Raw genomic sequence first — 21,361 nt, 5'->3', positions numbered from 1 at the left:
TGTACAGGACGTTGGTTAGGCCACTTTTGGAATATTGTGTGCAGTTCTGGCCTCCCTGCTACAGGAAGGATGTTGTGAAACTTGAAAGGGTTCAGGAAAGATTAGGAGGATGTTGCCAGGGTTGAAGGGTTTGAGCTGGAGAGAAAGACTGGGGTACTTTTCTCTGGAGTGTTGAAGGCTGATCTTTTATAAAGGCTTATCAAATCTTGAGGGACAAGGGTAGGGTGAATAGCCAATGTCTTTTTCCCTGGGATTGTGGAGTCCAAGCCTAGAGAGCATAGGTTTAAGTTGAGAGGGCCAAGATTTAAAAGGGACCTACTTGGCAACCTTTTCATGTAGGGGGTGATGCGTGAATGGAATGAGCTACCAGAGGAAGTGGTGGAGGTTGGTACAATTACAGCATTTAAAAGGCATCTAGATGTGTATATGAATAGGAAGAATTTAGAAGGATATGGGCCAAATGCTGGCAATTGGGACTAGATTTATTTCGGATATCTGGTCAGCATGGTTGAGTTGGACTGAAGGACCTGTTTCTGTGCTGTGCATGTCAGCATGTCAATGATTCTATATTTATTTGTGAAAAGTAAGCACGGAATGGCAGTAGTGGAGCTCAACGCTGTATTATCATACTCATGTCCCCACACACCTTGGGAGGATTAAGCTTTTAAGATATGAAAGTTTAAATTTTTACTTCTCTCATGGGACATGAGCTACTAAATTGTGTAGCTTTAGGCCACAGATTTGTAGTGTGTAAGAGACCTTTGTTTTGGTTTGGGTCCATAAACTGAAATGAAAATTGGTCTGTTGTAACTGGAATAAGAGAATTTGCACCTTGAAAATCAAATGCTGCATTTTTTTTGAGATGTGATACAATTATGCTCTCTGAAGTATTGAGAGGGAGAATTTGAGACCAAACTGCACCAAGAGTCTGTTGAATTGAGGAGATTCTGCCTGGTGACCGACTTCTGATTTGAGCTGCAGCGTGTTAATAGGTTTTAAGTGCCACAACATAGTAGCGTAAAACTTCCAGAGCCCACAAGCAGAAGCCATTCATCTTTGTCTCGATCTGTTCCCCTGTCCATGCCGCCACCCATCCTTCAGGAAAATATTCTAACAAGACAGGCTTAGGTCCACCTGAGCAACCATCAAGTCAAAGATCAAATGGGCACCAGTTAGACAACAGTGTGTCATTATTGTCAAAATCAAAAAAACTATGAGAAAATAACTTTCCATTTTGTGTCTCGACTTCTGATCTTTGGATTTTTGTTTATCCTGTCTGGTTTTTTTTTTCAACCATAGTATCTGTTAAACCATTTGTCTTTTGTTTGTCCTAATTGTGATTTGAGTGTTCGTGCATTTGGAGTTTTTGAAGGGGTATAGTTTAAGTTGCACAGTAATAGACTAGAAATCCTTACTTTGTCTTCCTTTAATAGTTATTTTTCTGTTACTGACAAAACCTAGTGTGAATTATGTTTATCCTGAAGTCAATCAAGCAAATATTGTGATTTCATTTGTATTTTATACACTTTCGGTATTTTGTGACGACTTGTGGAATAATGAAGATGATTGGTGTGTTTTTCCCAGCTGAATCGTGACAACTGTTTGAACGGTATAATCTAACACATTTTTCATTTCTCTCCACCCCACCCCCCTCCAAAAGGTCTCTGAATATGGATTTTGAAAACCAGGATAAAGATAAAGATGTGAATACTTCATCTGGTACTTTCAATGCAAACAATGCAAACAATAGTAAGTAGAACACAAGACTCGAGCATCATCTGGTTTCATTTTTTCATTACTGGTCATGAACCCTGTGGAGAATGTCATGTGTGTTGTTGTGATACATATTCTTCCTAGTATCTCAAATTTCAGTAGATAACGGTTAAATTATTTTCAAAGTGCATAATTTATTACAATACTGGCTAGTTTTCCGACAGTTGTGAAACAGATACCTAAATATTGTTTTTCTTCCTGAAAAAAATCATTCAGTGGGCATTGTGCCAGTTGCACAGAAGATGATGCCTACCACATAGATTCTTGTAGCATTGAGTTTGCAGTTCTGGTACAATACACATTGAGGTATGAATCTGTTATAATAAAGCAGTGTGTTGGATTAAAAGTTTTGTGCAGATGTAACTGCATGGACTATATTCCAACTGTCCAGACTCATACAGTACTTGAATTTCATACTCTCTCCTAAATTTTAATTAATGTAGAGAAGTTAACTTGTTAATCGCATTTTAAAATCTTACCGTTGAGATTAATTAGGGAGTGGAGAATTTGATACCATTGTTTTAGAGATGTCTTTGGAATGTTGTGGCTCATGTTTGACCGTTGGGCACAAAGTTTTAAAATTAAAACCAGATATGAGAACCTTAGAAAAATAATTCTCCTCAGAAATCGGTCCCCCCTTCAGTAAAACCTCCTAGATGAATACAAATTAGCCTGGGTCAGGCAGGCAATGACCCTGTCTGATGATCAGGTTAATGCACGGATTGCAGAGCAATAGGAGAGAAGCAAATGTCCATAAAACAAGCTGGAGAGAAAGGGAAAGCCATGGAAGGAAGGTGGAACAGGATGGTGGAAATTTTTTTAATTTTTAAAAAAAAACCTGGCTTTGAAAATGAAAATTTCAGGTGGATAACAGTAAGAATGATTTTCCTAATATCTGCATAACTATAATGAAGTCAAGTACTGCGGAATGAATAAATTGTTTTCTTTCACGCTTGAGGTTGATTATAACAGAATTGTTAAGATGTAATTTCTCAGTCATTATGTATTCACCATGTGTGAAGCCATTAAGAAACAAACCAACCAGATCTCTCGACTTTAGCAAGTAAAGAATTTGCTTCATTCTTGAAACAGACATCACTGTTAAGACTTTAAATGTTATCAAAAGGTGAAACACATCCTGAATCCTGTGACTCTCAAAAATACAACAGCATGCAATTGAACCAGAATGAATTGCAAGGTGTGGGGACGTGGAATTGGAGGAATAAAGTTGAAGTCAATAAACCTTTTTTTAAAAAAAAAAAATTGTACTTCCAAAATAATGGCCTGGAAGTCCACATGTTATGACCAATTTGATCTGGCTGTTCTTCTGGAAACATTCTTCAAGTACAATCAGTCCTTTTTCAGAATCTGTACTACCACAGATGAAGTCCCTTTTTTATTTTTAAATTTTCTGCCTCTGAAGTATCCCAACTTCTGGCAGAGATAGGATGGATCGGAGATTAAAAAAGATTGTTGAGAAAGTGATCGTATCGTGCCACCTTGATGTTACTACTTTCAATAACAGACCAGCTTATCAGAAATTTCATAAGGAGGAGTTTCAATCACGTGATAGCTGCCTATCGGTGCACAGTGGGCCACTGTATGTTAATCCATGACCTCTGTTTCTCAGTCCACAGTATTTTATTGTTGAGTTTTGGTCTTCCATTGTCAGAATTATCAGGATGCTGCTGAAGTAGATAGGGAAGTCTTCAGCACCCTTTTTTACTTGCATAATCGGTTTCTGTCAATTTTTCTTTTGTTTCTGGCTGTTCCTGCAGTTGTGGTACCTGTTGCTTATTGCCAGTTGTAACCAGATTAATGCAAATCTGTTCCTTAACAATGTTTTTTAGGAATTTTGTAATTCACTCTGAAGCTTGGCTAGCCTGGTCAGGTCTCTTCTGCAAGTATTTTAAAACTCAATGTCTTTGCTCATTTAAAGGTTTTTTTCTTTAAAACCAAATCCCAGGTATTATTAAGTTATAGTCCATTGTTAACAATTTCAAGACAAGTGCATTAAAAGAAAGCTGCCATTTGTCTTTACTTGTCTTCCAAGCCTAAGTATAGGGATCCAACTTGAAATGAGTTGCCCATCCAGGAGTTTTAAAAATGGCTTACGGAAAAGTCTGTCCTATCAAATGTAATTATTGGGTATAAGGAACCATCTCACATGTAGGTCTTGTAGAAGCAGTTATAGCTGCAGGCACATTGGCAGAATTTATGTTTATACTGGCCGTGGCAAAGTTTGTACTGCAGTTCATGAGTTTATGGAATCTAGAAAACAGAATAAATGCACTATATTCTGCCTACTTTACAGAAAAGGCTTCCTTGTCTCCTGCTTTATACCATTGCCCAACCATTTCTGCCAACCTGTTTGATATTGAGAGTTTAACCTGCCTTATTGAGTACCATTCAAAAAAAAAGTAAATTTCTAAAAATGCATATAACGAAATAGAAACTTAGAGCCAAGTTGCTAGTTGCACTTGAGTTGTATCATGCTAATGGACCATTCGGCAGCCAGCTCATACTGTTGTGCTTCAAGTTTTTTTCCAACCCTCTTCTCTTAATTCTGTTGGTTTGTTGCTCTGTTCTTGTTTTCCTTGCACAATATCAAGTTTCCCTTTAAACGTATCTGTGCTTTTTGACTCAATTCCTCCTAGTGATACTGCGTTCCACATTCTAACCCCTCTGTGGGTCAAAAAATTCCCGATTTTATATTTCTCAAATGAGTTATGTCTAATGAGGAAGAAAAACTTTGGCCGGTCAATTCCCTACGTATGGCTGCCATCCATTCTGCTTTGAATAGTTTTCTTGCTGCTACCAATGTGAGCCGTTGACACTTGGTATATTAATGACTTGTATTGACATAAAGTTTGGAGTGGGTTATGATGAGCTCTAGTAGTAGTACTCATCAGAATATTTTTACAACCAGTTTTTGTTGTTTCACTGTAAATGTTGAGACTCTAGAAATTGTCCAGACAGCCACAAGATTAACACCCGAGTTCATAAGAGAGACTCGACAAACTGAATATACTTTTAACACCATGTAGATTATGGAGTAATCAAATAAGATTTTGTTTATAATATTGTTGGAACTTGATTCTTTTATGTTGACTAATTATTTGCACTGAACAGGTTTGGAAAAATTAGGGACAAAAAATGGAGTTTAACCCTGAAAAGTGTGAGGTGATTCATTTTGGAAGGATAAACTTGAAAGCAGAATACAGGGTTAACGGAAAGATTCTTGGCAGTGTGGAGGAGCAGAGGGCTCTTGGGGTTCATGTTCACAGTTCCCTGAAAGCTGCCACCCTGGTGGATAGAGTTGTTAAGAAGGCGTATGGTGTGTTCACTTTCATTAATAGAGGGATTGAGTTTAAGATCGGTGAAGTTATGCTCCAACTATACAAAAGCCTAGTTCGGCCACATCTGGAATATTGTGTCCAGTTCTGATCGCCTCATTACAGGAAAGATGTGGAAGCGTTGGAAAAGGTGCAGAGGAGATTTACCAGGATATTGCCTGGAATGGAGGGAAGGTCTTACGAGGAAAGGTTGAGAGAGCTAGGACTTTTCTCTTTAGAACGACGAAGGATGAGAGGTGACTTGATAGAGGTGTACAAAATGATCAGAGGTATGGACAGCCGGAGACTTTTTCCTAGGGTGGAGGTAGCTATTACAAGGGGGGGCATAGTTTTAAAGTGAGTGGAGGTAGATATAGGGGAGACTCTTTACGCAGAGTCGTCAGGGCGTGGAATGCATTGCCAGAGAGGGTAGTGGAGTCGGCCTCATTAGGGGCATTTAAGCGGCTATTAGGTAGGCATATGGATGATAGTATAAGGTAGGGGTGGAGGTTAGATAGAATTTAGGATTAGGGTAAAAGTTCGGCACATCATAGTGGGCTGAAGGGCCTGTACTGTGCTGTACTGTTCTATGTAATGTTTACAAGCTCTAAAGGACCAAACTCAGATTGAATGTTAGGTAATTCTTGTTACACAAGTCCACCATGCTCTTATGAATAAGTTGGTTTCTACAATGAAAATAGCTTTGCTGTATTCATTTCAGAGAATTGGATTTGTTTCTCGTTGGGACCAACACTACTTGTCATGAGATAGACCTTCATTTACATTGTGTGGTGCCAATGTAACTTCTGGACTTTTATTGGTCAAATAAAAGGATGAGATATTTTTGGCAGATCACTTTGCTAATTTAGCTTTGTGTTTTAAAACAGATAGAAAGAGGTTCTGCTTAGGGAATATGAGCATCTGAGGGGAAATTAAAAAGCAGAGCCAAAAAGGTGGTAATCTCTGGAGCCACGGGCAAATTGGCACAAGATAAATGCATGGCTCAGAGATGGATGTGGGAGAAAATGGGTTCAAATCCATGGGGCATTAGCACCAGTGTAGGCAAAGGAGAGAGCTGTTCCAATGGGACGGGCTCCACCTGAATCATGCTGGGACCAGAGTCCTGGCGAACTGCATAACTAGGGCTGTGGGTGGGGCTTTAAACTAAATAGCTGGGGGATCAATTCATGGATAATTAAGGAAAATGTTAAAGTGGGGGAAGGGCTCTGCAGAGTTTATCAAAGTTTCCAGAACAAGTAATAGGACAGAATATGGAAAGAGTCAGGAATCCTAGCTTCAGGGACAGCAGATAAGGGGGCAGTTATGACATGGAGGGGGCAGTAAATGCAGGACTGAGGATGTTGTACTTTAAATGCATGCAGTGTATAAAATAAGGTAAACAAACTGGTAGCACAGATTGAAATTGGCACCTACGATGTTCTAGGTATCAGATGCGACTGCAAGGGGATCAGGGCTGGGGTCTGAATATCCACAGATATGTGCCCTATCTAAAGGGCGGACACGGGCAGGGTTACCTTGTTAGTAAGAAATTAAATTAAATTGATAGCATGAAACAAGAGTCAGAAGGTGTAGAATCTGTCTGGGTAAAGTTGGGCGACTGCAGAGGGGAGAAAAGCCCTGATGGGAGTTGTGTTCAGGCCTCTGGCAGTGGTCAGGATGTAGGGAAGAAAATAAGTCAGGAGATAGAAGTATGCAAGCAAGATACTATTACAGTAATCATGGGGGACTTCAATATGCAGGTGGACTGGAGAAATCAGTTTGGTAGTGAATCTCAAGAAAAGGATTTGTGGAATATCTACAAAATTAGTTTTCTTTTGGAGCAGCTTGTGGTCGAGCCCACCATAGAACAGGCAGTTCTGGAGTTAATGTGTAATGAGGCAGACTTGATTAGGGGGCTAAGATGAAGGCACACCAGGAGGCAGAATCAACACTGAAGTTTGAAAGGCAGAAGCTGGAATCCGATGTAATGGCAACTACAAAGACATGGGAGAAGCTGGCCAGAATTGATAGGAGGGGGAGCCTGGCAGGAAACATGGAGCAGCAATGGCATGGGCTTCTGGGGATCATTCAGGAGGCATAGCAGAAATTTATCCCGAGGAGGATGAAGAAGCATACTAAGGGGAGGATGAGACAACCGTGGCTGACCAGGGAACACAGGCAGCATAAAAGTAAAAGAAAAAACATACAATGTGGTGAAGATTGTGGGAAGCCAGTGAATTGGAAGCCTTTAAAAACCAACAGAGAATAATTTTAAAAAGAAATAAAGGGGGGGGGGAGAAGATGAAATATGACAGTAAGCTAGATAGTTATATAAAAGAAGATTGAAAGAGACTTTTTATAAGATTCATGAAAGGTGAGAGAGCAGCACGAGTGGACATTGCACCACTAGAAAATGAAGCTGGAGAAGTAGTAATGAGAACATGGAGAAATGACGGAGGAACTGAATAGGTACTTTAAATCAGTTTTCACAGTGCAAGACACCAGCCAGAAGGTGGTTAATCAGTGGAACTTATTACAGCAGAGGATTGTGGAGGCCAAGCCATTGAGTGTATTTAAGACAAAGATAGGTTCTTGGGTCTCAGGACCTGAAATGTTAACTCTGATTTCTCTTGACAGATGCTACCAGATCTGAGTTTTTCTAGCAATTTCTGTTTTTGTTTCTGATTCACAGCATTCGCAGTTCTTCTGGTTGTTATGTAACAAATCCACATTTGACCATATAAGACTGAATGGCAAAGTCCAACATAGATTCTGGAAAAGAGTTAGATAAAGTAAGTTGGCAAGAAGGTAACATTTAGATTTAGACCTTATTGTCACGTGTACTCAAGTACAAAATTACGAGTTCAGTGAAAACTTTTCAATGTCGTGCTGCACAGCACCATCTTGGGTACAAGTATCTAGGTACAAAAACTTAAGAACAAGGTAGAAAGAAATAAGGAACAAAGTTAATTGTTAAACATTGCAGGGTGTTTCTTAAGTGCCTAGCTATCCTGGGACCGCACTCGCTACAAGGGCTCGATCTGGAGAATAATGAGAGATTATTTACTCTAGTAAGAAAACTAGAAAACCAGAATAATATTAAATAGTGAGAAACTATGATGTGGAGAGAAATTCGGCATTCTTGTTCTCAAAATGTAGAAATTAATTTGCAGGTACAGCATGCAATTCAGAAATCAAATGCAATGTTGGCCTTAATTGTATGTGAATTGAACCACGAGAAGTTCTTCCTGAAATTGTATCCAGATTCGGTGAAACCACATTTGTACTGCTGTTTACAGTTTCGGTCTCTGTACCTTTAGTTGTTTTGGAGGGGGAGCAATGAAGATTCACTAGATTGATTCCTTGAACTAAACGACATTCTTCTGAGGAGAGACTTGGAATGGGCCACTGAAATTTAGACGAATGAGATGCGAGTCCATTGAAAGATACAAGATTCTGAGGGGGTTACGGCATAGGTGCTAAGCAGTCAGACAGAGAAACAGTGATAGGAGATTCAATTGTGAGGGGGACAGACAAGAGATTCTGTGGCTGCAGAAGACACACCAGCATAATGTATTGTGTCTCAGGTGCTAGGGTCAAGGATGTCTGAGTGGTTGCACAACATTCTGAAAGTGGAGGGTGAACAGCCAGAGGTCATTGTGCACATCGTTACGAATGACACAGGTATACAAAGGGATGGGGTCCTGCGAAACGAGTATAGGGAGTTAGGTAAGAAGTTCAAAAGCAGAATCTCCAGGGTAGTGATTTCTGGATTACTCCCAGTGCCAGTGAGGATAAAAATAGAAAGATAGGCCAGATGAATACATGGATGAGGAGCTGTGTAGGGGACAGAATTTTCAGATCTTGGAGCATTGGGATCTCTTTTGGGGTAGAAGTGACCTGTACAAGAGGGACAGGTTGCACTTGAACTGGAGCGAGTCCAATATCCTCGTGGGGAGATTTGCTACTGTTACCCAGGAGGGTTTTAACTAGTTTGGCAGAGGTGTGGGACTCAAAATAAGAGAGGGGCCATCAAAAAGTTGGGGGAAAATACATTTAGCTATCGAGAGCAAGTTTACTATTCAGGAAAGCCAGGGGCACAGTAAAAGTAGGGAAAAGGCTTCTGGTCTAAAGTGTATTTATTTCAACGCACGAGGCCTGACTGGTAAGGAAGATGAGGTCACAGCATGACATAACCATAACAGAAACAGGGCTGAGAGAAGGGCAGGATTGGCAAGTCAGTGTTCCTGGATACAGAAGCCACAGGCGTGAAACAAGTACAAGTGAGTGAGGAGGGGGAGTTGCCCCTTTGATAAGGGAGCACCTAATATCAGTGCTTAAAGAGAATATTCTTGTGCGGTCATCAAATGACACCAAATGCTTAGAACTTAGAAACAAGGAGGGGATTGCCGCTCTGTTGGGACTATATTATAGACCCCCAAATAGCCAGCGAGTACTAGAAAAGCAGATGTGTGGAGAGGTTGCAGATACCTCTAGGAATAATAGAGTAGTACTAGTTGGAGATTTTAATTTTCCCTGTACTGATTGGGCCACCCAGAGTGTGAAAGGCCCGGACAAGAGGGAATTTGTCAAAGGTGTCCAAGAAAGTTTCCTAAATTACTGTGTAGAGGACACAACTCTGGAGGGTGCAACACTGGACCTCCTTTTCAGAAACAACGTCGGGCAAGTGACTAGTGTCAGTCAGCGTGTGCTTCGGGTCCTGTGACCATAACTCCCTTGGTTTTTTACATAGTCATAGAAAAAGATAAGACAGCTCCACAGGTTAAGGTGCTAAACTGGAACAGGGCCAATTTTGGAGCCATTAGGCAGGATCTAGCAGCATTTGATTGGGTACGTCTGTTTGAAGGAAAAGGAATGACTGGCAAATGGGAGTCTTTTGAAATTGTGGTATCAAGAGCCTAGGGCCAGTATGCTGCTGTGAGGGTGAAGGGAAAAGCTGGCAGGTTTAGAGATCCCTAGCTGATGAGGGATATTGAGGCTGTAGTCAAGAAAAAGAAAGCGGCATACATTGGGTTTATGCTATCCAGTTCGGCCAGAGACCTATCAGAGATGACCACAAGACTATTCAGACCCCTAGATATCAGGGTAGCCCACAACCACCCTGCGACAGCTACTGACAAATGTAAAGGATCCCATACCCACAACCAATAAAACTAACGTAATATACAAAATACCATGCAAGGACTGTGAGAAACATTACGTAGGCTAAACTGGAAGAAAACTGACAATAAGGACACACTAACACCAACTAGCCACCAAGAAACATGACCAATTCTCACTGGTCTCCATACACATGGACAAAGGAGGACACGAATTCAACTGGGACAACACATCCACAATAGCACGCGCCAAGCAGAGACATGCTAGGGAATTTCTGGAGGCCTAGTATTCCAACCAGAACTCCATCAACAAACACACTGAACTGGTCCCGATATACAAAATGCCAACCACCTCAGCAAACCAAGGCGTACGAATAACAAGGAGGACAGAACAATGCTTCACCAGAGACGCACTGACGATATTACCACGCAGAGTGACGAAACGTCTGCAACCAAACACACCGCCTCAGCGAGCAAGCCTACAACTTCATACTGACTTTAATAAGGCCTTTGACGGGATCCTGCATAGCAGGCTCATCGTGAGGGTTAGGTCTCATGGGATCCAGGGGGAGCTAGCTAATTGGGTTCAGGGTTGACTCGGTGGTAGGAAGCAGAGGGTGATGGTTGAACGTTGTTTCTTGGACTGGGGGCCTGTGATGAGTGATGTGCCATGGGGGTTGGTGCGGGTGCCTTTGTTATTTGTTATTTACATAAATGATCTGGATGTGAATTTACAAAGCATGATTACTAAGTTTGTGGTTGATACAAAATTAGGAAGTATTGTTGATAGTGAGGAAGATTATCAAGAATTAGAGAGGGATCTTGATCAGATGGGTCAGTGGGCTGAGGATTGGCAAATGGAATTCAATGCAGATAAGTTGAGGTGTTACAGTTTGGAAAGCCAAACCATGGTACGCCTTAAGACCTTTAACGTTTATGGTATAAGGAGTGTTGTGGAACAGAGGGACCTGGCAGTACAGGTGCATAGTTCGTTGAAGGCAGCATCACAGGTAGACAGGTGGTGGAAAAGGCATGTAGCATGCTGCCCTTCATCAGTCTTGGCATTAAGTATAGGAGTTGGGACATTATGCTACAATTGAATAAGTCAGGGTGTCAAATGTTATTCCCTTGTTCATGAAAGGAAATAAGGATAATCCTAGGAATTACAGACCAGTCAGTCTGTCTTCTGTGGTGGGCAAATTATTGGAGAGGATTCTGAGAGTATTTATGATTATTTGGAAAAGCACAGTTTGATTAGAAATAGTCAACATGGCTTTGTGAGGGGCAGGTCATGCCTCACAAGCCTTGTTGAATTCTATGAGGATGTGACAAAACACATTGAAGGTAGAGCAGTGGATGTGGTGTATATGGATTTTAGCAAGGCGTTTGATAAGGTTCCCCATAGTAGGCTCTTGCAGAAAGTAAGGATGCATGGGATTCAGGGAAATTTGGCTGTCTGGATACTGAATTGGCTGTCCAATAGAAGACAGGGTGGTAGTAAATGGAAAGTATTCAGCCTGGAGCTCGGTGACCAGTGGTGTTCTGCAAGGATCTGTTCTGGAACCTCTGCTCTTTGTGACCTTTATAAATGACTTGGATGAGGAAGTAGAAGGGTGGGTTAGTAAGTTTGCCGATGACATGAAGGTTGGTGGAGTTGTGGATAGTGTGGAGGGCTCTTGTAGGTTGCAATGGGACATTGACAGGATGTAGAGCTGGGCAAAGAAGTGGCAGATGGAATTCAACCTGGAGAAGTGTGAAGTGATTCATTTGGAAGGTTGAATTTGAATGCAGGGTTAATGGCAGGATTCTTGGCAGTGTGGAGAAACAGCGGGATCTTGGGGTCCATGTCCATAGATCCCTCAAAGTTGCCACCCAAGTTGATAGGGTTGTGAAGCAGGTGTATGGTGTGTTGGCTTTCATTGGCAGGGGGATTGAGTTTAAGAGCCGTGAGGTTATGCTGCAGCTCAATAAAACCCTGGTAATACCACACTTGGAGTATTGTGTTCAGTTCTGGTCACCTCACTATTGGAAGGGTGTGGAAGCTTTAGAAGGGGTGCACGGGAGATTTGCCGGGATGCTGCCTGGACTGGAGAGCAGGTCTTATGAGGAAAGGTTGAGGGAGCTAGGGCTTTTCTCATTGTGGCAAAGAAGGATGAGAGGTGAGTTGATGGAGGTGTATAGGATGATGAGAGGCATAGATGGAGTGGATAGCCAGAGACTTTTCCCCAGGGCGGAAATGGCTATCACAAGGGGGCATAATTTTAAGGTGATTGGAGGAAGGTACAGGGGAGATGTCAGAGGTAGGTTCTTTACACAGAGTGGTGGGTGCATGGAATGCAGTGCCAGAAGTGGGAGTAGAGTCAGATACATTAGGGACATTTAAGCAACTCATGAATGATAGTAAAAAGAAGGGTATGCAGGTTAGTTTGATCTTAGAGTAGGATAATAGGTTGGCACAGCATCGTGGGCCGAAGGGCCCGTACAGTACAGGCCCCTATGCTCTAATTGGAGTCAGTGGCAATAAAGCATAAAGACAAGGGGTTGAACACTTGGAGGTAGGATGAGGAAACATTTCTTTCAGACAGAAGGTTGTCATTGTTGTAATTCTGTATCCTAGAGGTCTCTGATTACTCAATCATTGAGTAGATCCAAGACACATATCAGTACATCTTTGGGCTCTTTAGGGACTTGAAGGATATGGAGATTGGCAGGAAAGTGGAGGTGAGGTCAAAGATCAGCCATGATCTTATTGAAAGGTCGAGAAGGCTCATGGGACCATATGCCTGACTTTTGTTTCATTTCTTGCTAATTTTATATTTACATTGGGTGCTTTCTTTTCTCATCTGGTGATTTTAAAATAAGCACTAGTAATCCTTGAACACTATTGATTCATCCATTCTTCAATTTCACTTTTTATTCTCCATTTAGAATTCATTGTGGATGTATTGCTTGCTCATTTTAGAAAAAAAGTTACATATCAATCTTTAATAAAAAAAAGTAAAATAACCTATTACAGAGATGCACTTTTAATTAAAATGTATTAAAAGCTGTTTCAGTGCATTGAAAGCTTTTGTTAAGGGCATTAGCAGGTTCAAGAACCAATTTGTCCTGCAGCTAAAGAATTGCAGTCTTTTCCCTGAACAAATCCAACAGTAATATTGAGACAAAGACGATGCTCATTGTTTGACACTGTCTACTTTAATTGAACTTCTTTGAGAGCAGATTTTGTCAAGGAACACCTATCAAATGAAACCCTTCCTGTCTAGTTCACTCATCTCTGACCCCTCTCTTTCCTAAGAGTACCAAGCAAGACAACCAAAATGAATTATACTGTCACCTATAACTGTGTAGAAGATTTTCATAGTATTGGAATTTATTCTAAAGGATTTAATATATGAAGCAGCATGATTATAAATCTCCCTTGGAAACAACATGTGTACCTTGTTCCCTCCAATTCAACTTGTTGACACAAAGTTGATATCGTGTATCTTCATGGGTGTAATATCGTTAATTGGCTTTTATCCTGAAGTCTGTAACTAGTTATTCGGTCTTTTGTTTTTGTTCAGTTTAAAGGAATTGTTGTTGTACCATTTTACAATCTTCACACTCCTGTAGTTTACTTTGTGATGTGATCGACAAGAACTGTATCATCGGCAAATTTCAGAACTATATTAGAGATAACAAGGCGTAGACCTGGATGGACACTGCAGGCTAAGCAGCATCAGAGGAGCAGGAAAGCTGACATTTTGGGTCGAGACCCTTCTTCAGAAATCATTTCTTGTTATCTCAGATTCTCCAGCATCTGCAGTACCTACTGTCTCTTCAGAACTATGAGATAACACGGTGTAGAGCTGGATGAACACAGCAGGCCAAGCAGTATCAGAGGAGCAGGAAAGCTGACGTTTCAGGTCGAGACCCTTCTTCAGACATGGGGGAGGCTAAGGGGAAGGGGATTCTGAAATAAATAGGGAGAGAGGGGGAGGTGGATAGAAGATGGATAAAGGAGAAGATAGGTGGAGCGGAGACAGACAGGTCAAAGAGGCAGGGTTGGAGCCAGTAAAAGGTGAATGTAGGTGGGGAGTTAGGGAGGGGATAGGTCGGTCCAGGGAGGACGGACAGGTCAAGGAGGTGGGATGAGGTTAGTGGGTAGGAGATGAGGATGGGGCTTGAGGTGGGAGGAATGGTTAGGGATGCGGGAACGAGCTGGGGTGGTTTTGGGATGCGGTCAGGGAAGGGAAGATTTTGAAGCTTGTGAAGTCCAGAGGAGACTGTAGCACCCAGCCCTGCCAGGCCTTCACCATTCCCCCAGACCTCCCCCTTACTGAGGACGAATGGTCAGTCCTCAGTAAAGGACTCACCTTTATCCCCCTCCACCCAAACATCGACAAATACAACTCACGTTTGGACATTGAGCAGTTTTTCCGCCGCCTCCGCCTCCACGCTTACTTCTTGAACCGTGAGCCTAACCCTCTCTCTACTGACCCCTTCTCCCGCCTCCAACACACCCCCTCCTCCTGGACACCACCTCAAGGCCTCCTACCCTCCCTCGACCTCTTCATCTCTAACTGTCGTCGAGACATTGATCGCCTCAACCTCTCCACCCCTCTCACCCACTCCAACCTCTCCCCGCAGAACGTGCAGCCCTCTGCTCCCTCCGCTCCAATCCCAACCTCACCACAAAACCCGCGGACAAGGGACGCGCAGTTGTAGTATGGCGCACTGACCTCTACATCGCCGAGGCCAGACGCCAACTCTCCGACACCACCTCCTATCCCTCCCTTGATCATGATCCCACCCCCGACCACCAAACCATCATCTCCCAAACCATCCACAACCTCATCACTTCAGGTGACCTCCCACCCACAGCCTCTAACCTCATCATTCCCCAACCCCGCACCGCCCGTTTCTATCTCCTTCCCAAAATCCACAAACCTGAATGCCCTGGTCGACCCATTGTCTCCGCCTGCTTCTGCCCCACCGAACTGATCTCCAACTATCTGGACTCCATTTTCTCCCCCTTGGTCCAGGAACTCCCTACCTACGTCCGTGACACCACCCACGCCCTCCACCTCCTTCAAAACTTCCAATTCCCTGGTCCCCAACACCTCATCTTTACCATGGACGTCCTGTCCCTATACACCTGCATTCCCCATGCAGATGGCCTAAAGGCCCTCCGCTTCTTCCTGTCCCGCAGGCCCGACCAGTCTCCCTCCACTGACACCGTCATCCGCTTAGCTGAACTCGTCCTCACCCTCCACAACTTCTCTTTCAATTCCTCCCACTTCCTACAGACAAAGGGGGTGGCCTTGGGTACCCGCATGGGCCCAAGCTATACCTGCCTCTTTGTAGGATGCGTGGAACAATCCCTCTTCCGAAGCTACACTGGCCCTAAACCCCACCTCTTCCTCCGTTACATTGATGACTGTATCGGCGCCGCCTCGTGCTCCCACGAGGAGCTTGAACAGTTCATCCACTTCACTAACACCTTCCACCCCAACCTTAAGTTCACCTGGACCATCTCTGATACCTCTCTCTCCTTCCTGGACCCCTCTGTCTTCATCTCTGGCATCCACCTGGAAACCCATATCCATTTCAAGCCTACCGACTCCCACAGCTACCTAGAATACACCACCTCTCACCCACCTTCCTGCAAAAAGGCCATCCCCTATTCCCAATTCCTTTGCCTCCGCTGCATCTGCTCCCAAGATGAGGCATTCCACTCCCGGACATCCCAGATGTCCTCGTCCTCGTCCTCGTCCTCGTTTTTCAAGGAGCGCAACTTACCCTCCATGGTGGTTGAAAATGCCCTCAACCGTGTCTTTCGCATTTCCCGCAACTCATCCCTCACACCCCCTCCCTGCAATAAGAACCAAAACAGAATCCCCCTCGTCCTCACGTACCACCCCACCAACCTCCGAATCCAACACATCATCCTCCGACACTTCCACCATCTGCAGTCCGACCCCACCACCAAAGACATTTTTCCCTCCCCACCCTTGTCTGCTTTCCGGAGGGACCACTCTCTCCATGACTCCCTTGTCCGCTCCACACTCCCCTCCAGCCCCACGACCCCCGGCAATTTTCCCTGCAACTGCAGGAAGTGCTACACCTACCCCTACACCTCCTCCTTCACCCCCATCCCAGGCCCCAAGAAGACCTGCCACATCAAACAGATGTTCACCTGCACATCTGCTAATGTGGTATACTGTATCCGCTGTTCCCGATGTGGCCTCCTCTACATCGGAGAAACCAAGCAGAGGCTTGGGGACCGCTTTGTGGAACACCTACGCTCAGTTCACAACAAACAACTACACCTCCCAGTCACGAACCATTTCAACTCCCCCCTCCCACTCCTTGGACGACATGTCCATCCTGGGCCTCCTGCATTGCCACAATGATGCCACCCAAAAGCTGCAGGAACAGCATCTAATATATTTTGCTTGGGAACCCTGCAGCCCAACGGTATCAATGTGGACTTCACAAGCTTCAAAATCTCCCCTCCCCCGACCGCATCCCAAAACCAGCCCAGCTCGTCCCTGTCTCTCTAACCATTCTTCCCACCTCAATCCCCACCCTCATCTCCTACCCACTAACCTCATCCCGCCTCCTTGACCTGTCCATCCTCCCTGGACCAACCTATCGCCTCCCTAACTCCCCACCTACATTCACCTTTTACTGGCTCCAACCCCACCTCTTTGACCTGTCTGTCTCCTCTCCACCTATCTTCTCCTGTATCCATCTTCTATCTGCCTCCCCCTCTCTCCCTATTTATTTCAGAATCCCCTTACGCTCCCCCATTTCTTTAGAAGGGTCTCGATCCGAAACATCGGCTTTCCTGCTCCTCTGATGCTGCTTGGCCTGCTGTGTTCATCCAGCTCTCCACTGTATTATCTCAGATTCTCCAGCATCGGCAGTTCCTACTATCTCTACAGAACTATATTGTTGTGCTCTGATCAACAATCATTTGTATAGAGAATGAAAAACAAAGGTCAAATTATACAGCCTTGAGGCGATCCAATGTTTGATAACATGGGCTCCTTGTAAATCCTGGAGATTAACACTTGTGTTCTATTGTGAAGGAAATTATTGAAAATAAGATTGACATCGAGGTTTTTCAATTTGTAATCAGCTTGAGTGGTTGCATGGTGTTAAATGTTTAAGGGAAATCTGCAAAGATTGTACAAACATTGTTGCCTAATTGTCCAGCATCTCTCCATGTTTTAGCTAATACTGTAAAAGAATATTGCATCATTACCCTTCATATTTTCCTGTATTTTCCTCTCCTGTCCTCTCTTAGCATCTCACCTGTATTTTGTCATCACTCTTGATAACTTTCTAATCCTGCTAGTCATGATTATCTTTATATGCCCTCTTGCTGTCATTAAGTATTTTCTATCCTTTCTCTTTTTAGCCTTTCATTTTCATGTTTTGTTCTCCAACCCTACATCCTTGTCCAGTTCTAAATGTCTGTTTCCACATTCTCTTCCTTCTCCGCTCATCATTGGTGGCTGCACCTTCAGTTCAGCCACTCCTTATGGAAATGCATTCCCTAAACCTCTCTTGTCTCTCCACCTCTTAAAACCTTCTTAAACCTATCCTCTTTACTTCAGTTAATGGCTTCTTTATTTCTGTTTCCCTTTTTTGTCTGAATTTGGGAGAATTTTCTATGCTAAATTTAACTTGGGAGTTGTTCTGTTTGTTTTTGAGATAAACTATCTTCCTGTTCTTCAAGCAGTTCTATCCTTTAATTCCTTCACACAGCAGTTAATTCCTTCTGTGCGTCCCTCCTGAAATCCAACTTCTTAATACTTTTGTCCTGTGATTGTTTCACCTTTAAATTGAACAGCTTTAAACATAAGGCAGCAGAGGTTTCATTAGTTGAATATTCTTTCATGATTAGCTCAGAGCCAGTTCAGTGTTTTCTTTCCCCTGCAGGTTTCCTCTGTTTAAGATTAAATGATTGTAACACTTTGCTGAATTTATTTGTACGTGCATATGTCAGGATCATTTGGGGAGAATTAAAACCCACAGTTGCAATGTGGTTGTGACACTTCAGTTTCCTCTTGTGGAAATTTTTCAGTTTTATTTAAGGTGAAGTCCTGCATGAAAATCGAGCAGAAAGTGGTAAAGTCAATTGCAGATCAGATTGCCAATTGGAAAATCGCACGTGCACTGTTGAGGCTTATTGGCTTAAGGTATTTCTGATACCCATGCGACCGGCACACTTGACTTGATAAGTCCTTCGAGTTTTTATAAAGCTTCAACAGGGGGTCCCCAACTTTCGAAAGTCTGACTTACGAATGTTCATACTTATTAACGTGATCCCATACAGAGGTGTAAATTTAAAGATCCAACTTAGAGACATTTTCTGCACTTGCACATGGGTGTTTTATGTTGTCCTGCACTGTGTTTCAACTTGTGTACAAATCGACTTGTGAACGAACTTGAGAATGAAACCCAGGTCTACCTGCATATCAGTGTGTGATGTGGATTTCTCCAGCAAAAAGCACCAAAGCAGAGCATGTCTTTCTGCCTGCAGTAGCAGATTTGAAATGATCACAATGCTAGCTAGCTATTGTTTATCAGAAATAGTAAAAATCAGAGTGCCATCTTTACCACCAGTATAAATCAAATTTGACTAATTAAGATAAAATATTTAAGATGCTGGAAACCTGAAAGCAAAGAAGTCGAGGATGATAATACATCGTGGGCTTGTATTCGTCATTTCATGTCAGACAGATTTGAATTTGTGTAGTTTCTTCTTTAAATTCAATGATCAGTCTTTGGAAGACCATTTTCCCTCCTAGCAGTTTCTGGCCTTGAACCATCTAGTATGCAAGCATTGAATTTGGTCTTCTAGTGCTGCAGGCTGTCTGGCTACTATAGGAATAAAATGCAGCTGAGAGATTTTGTCATTTAAGAAGTTATTTTAAAGATTCCAGTGGAAAGGTTGATGCCTGAGCAGCGACAACTGGGAGACTGCAGAAAAAGTGGAATAAAATTAGTATATATTTGCTGCGTCTTCACATTGAGAGAAAATGTGCTACCTGTGTATGGTACAGAGACATTCAAAATTAAAACCTTTTGGGTCTGGCAGACACTCAACATTTGCAGTGCAATTGCTATCTTTATTACAACATTACTTCCATAATCCCCACCATGCAATTCCAACCTTTCTATGTTATCTCTTTCATTTCTGTACTCCATTCCATTCATCCCTTTTGTGTTATCTGCATCCCAACCCTTCTATACCATCCTCATTCTTGCCACACGTTTCCTCGTTCCATACTTATTACACTGTCTATTTGTCTCCCTGCTTCAAAATATCGGCTCCACCATACCCAATCCTCCTCCCCAGAATTACATCATTGGGTTGTCTTTCCTTTCTGGTATAATTTATGTCCTCCAACTCCCCTGTCCCTTTCACTTTCCAATCTCTTAACCTACATTCATCAGAAGGAATTCCTAAGTCTCCCAATTGCAGTTCCACTTGGTATGCACAGTACCTTTTAAGTGTTGCAGTAAGATGTTAGACTACCTGTTTAGGTAACTGTCATTCCACAGGTGGACTGGATCAAACCTGACCTAGTTTTATGGATTTACTGAAGTTGAGATTTTTGGAAAATAGCATTGCTTGATAAGTCTATTTTTGACTAAGACTGCTGAGGAATTAGTTGAGATTCAAAGAAGCTGAATGCTAAAAACTTGGTTATATATTAAGATTAAGAATAGCTTAAACTGCTCTAACTTTAAGAATCTGAAAGCAAAGAGACCTCAAGGGGAAGATGGTCGTACTGTATTGAAATTGAAGTGCAGCAGTTGCCACATATGACGAGAGAGTAACTGCATTCGAAGTGTTTTTTGACTTGAAATCAGTTTAGAACATCTGCTTGGATTCAAAAACGTATAGATCTTGCAATTAGATTTTGATATTGGTGTATCTCCCTCAGTGTTGAATTTGTGAGAAACTCGTAAGTGCAGACATTTTATGCAAACCTGTTACACTTAAAACAGGTTCTGATGTCCAGTGATTCCATAAACCCTGAATTTTTTTCATCTTACATGCTCAAATTTTACCTATCGTGAGATGAAGCTGTACCTTTCGCCACAGCAAACACTCACAGAAATTAGCAGCCTTGAGTTCATGAAAAGCAAAATTTTGTGATATGATCGCATTCCAAGAATTTATTCTTCTTCTTCATATCATTTACTTTAAATATGTTCAACTGCTTGTAGGAAGACAGCCTGATGTGTTCATAAGGATGCAAACAAACTGAAAAAATAAACTTGCAAATGGAATTGTACTTTTTCAGGTTGAGAAAACCATTTTGAAAATAAGTCTTCCTGCTCAGCCACCAAGTTCATTTGGCCATTTCTTGAATTCTTGGGCTGCTGATAAGATTACATCTTAACAGTCCTTTCTGTAGTCGATGCATAAAATTTCATCTTGAAATTAACTCAATTATATGATCTCAGAATTTTGATTCAATTAAATAAATGTCCCATCATGCTCTGAAGATGAAATATGCTGAGGAACGATACCTTGCAGGCTCACAGCCTTCCAATTCCAATGTTTGACAATTATTCCTTCAGTCCCTTTAATGTAAAACCATTGCAGACTTTACCTAACCTACTGGGCTCCCTGTTCCAAGAACATGTGGTTCCTCCAGATCTAATTAAAATACCTAGGTTATGAGAAACTTTCCAAATATATATCGTACTATAATTTCAGAAATTCATAAGCTTACATTTTACCCATAAATTGTCCATTAATACTTATTTGTTCAAAGGTGATGGATGTATTAGTGTGTGAATGCACTGTTAGTGTATTATGAAGTAAAAGTAATGTAAAGGTATGTTTAGTCATGTTTTGTAATGGTTTTACGATTACCTTAACAGGCACTTTTTTTACTGAGGTACAAAAGATGCTTTATTCCCTGAAACAGTATTTACATATGACAAAATGTACCGTTTCTTTTAAGTTTTTTTTTTAAATTTTTGTGAATGTGGATTTTGTGAATTGCTGTAAAGAACAATGAAACTGTTATCCTTCAGTGCTGGGCACAGCAATATAGGAATTAAGGGAGGATTAAGCTATTTGGCCTTTCAGTCCTGCTTTGCCGTTCATTAAGA

At 42.2% G+C, this 21,361-nt stretch overlaps 1 protein-coding gene across 1 annotated transcript in view; it reads left to right on the top strand.

The window, feature by feature from the left end:
- The window catches only part of sppl3 (signal peptide peptidase 3), a 119,553-nt gene that overhangs the window by 12,182 nt on the left and 86,010 nt on the right, over positions 1 to 21,361 (top strand). The window contains exon 2 of the mRNA XM_048611378.1: positions 1,661 to 1,749. Coding sequence (XP_048467335.1) covers positions 1,671 to 1,749 — 79 coding nt within the window. The 5' untranslated portion in view covers positions 1,661 to 1,670. The remainder of the gene's footprint in view (positions 1 to 1,660; positions 1,750 to 21,361) is intronic.

Source organism: Rhincodon typus, chromosome 24 (assembly GCF_021869965.1).
Source record: "Rhincodon typus isolate 14 chromosome 24, sRhiTyp1.1, whole genome shotgun sequence".
NCBI classification, from domain to species: domain Eukaryota; kingdom Metazoa; phylum Chordata; class Chondrichthyes; order Orectolobiformes; family Rhincodontidae; genus Rhincodon; species Rhincodon typus.
This window is presented reverse-complemented; position numbering and strand designations above follow the sequence as displayed.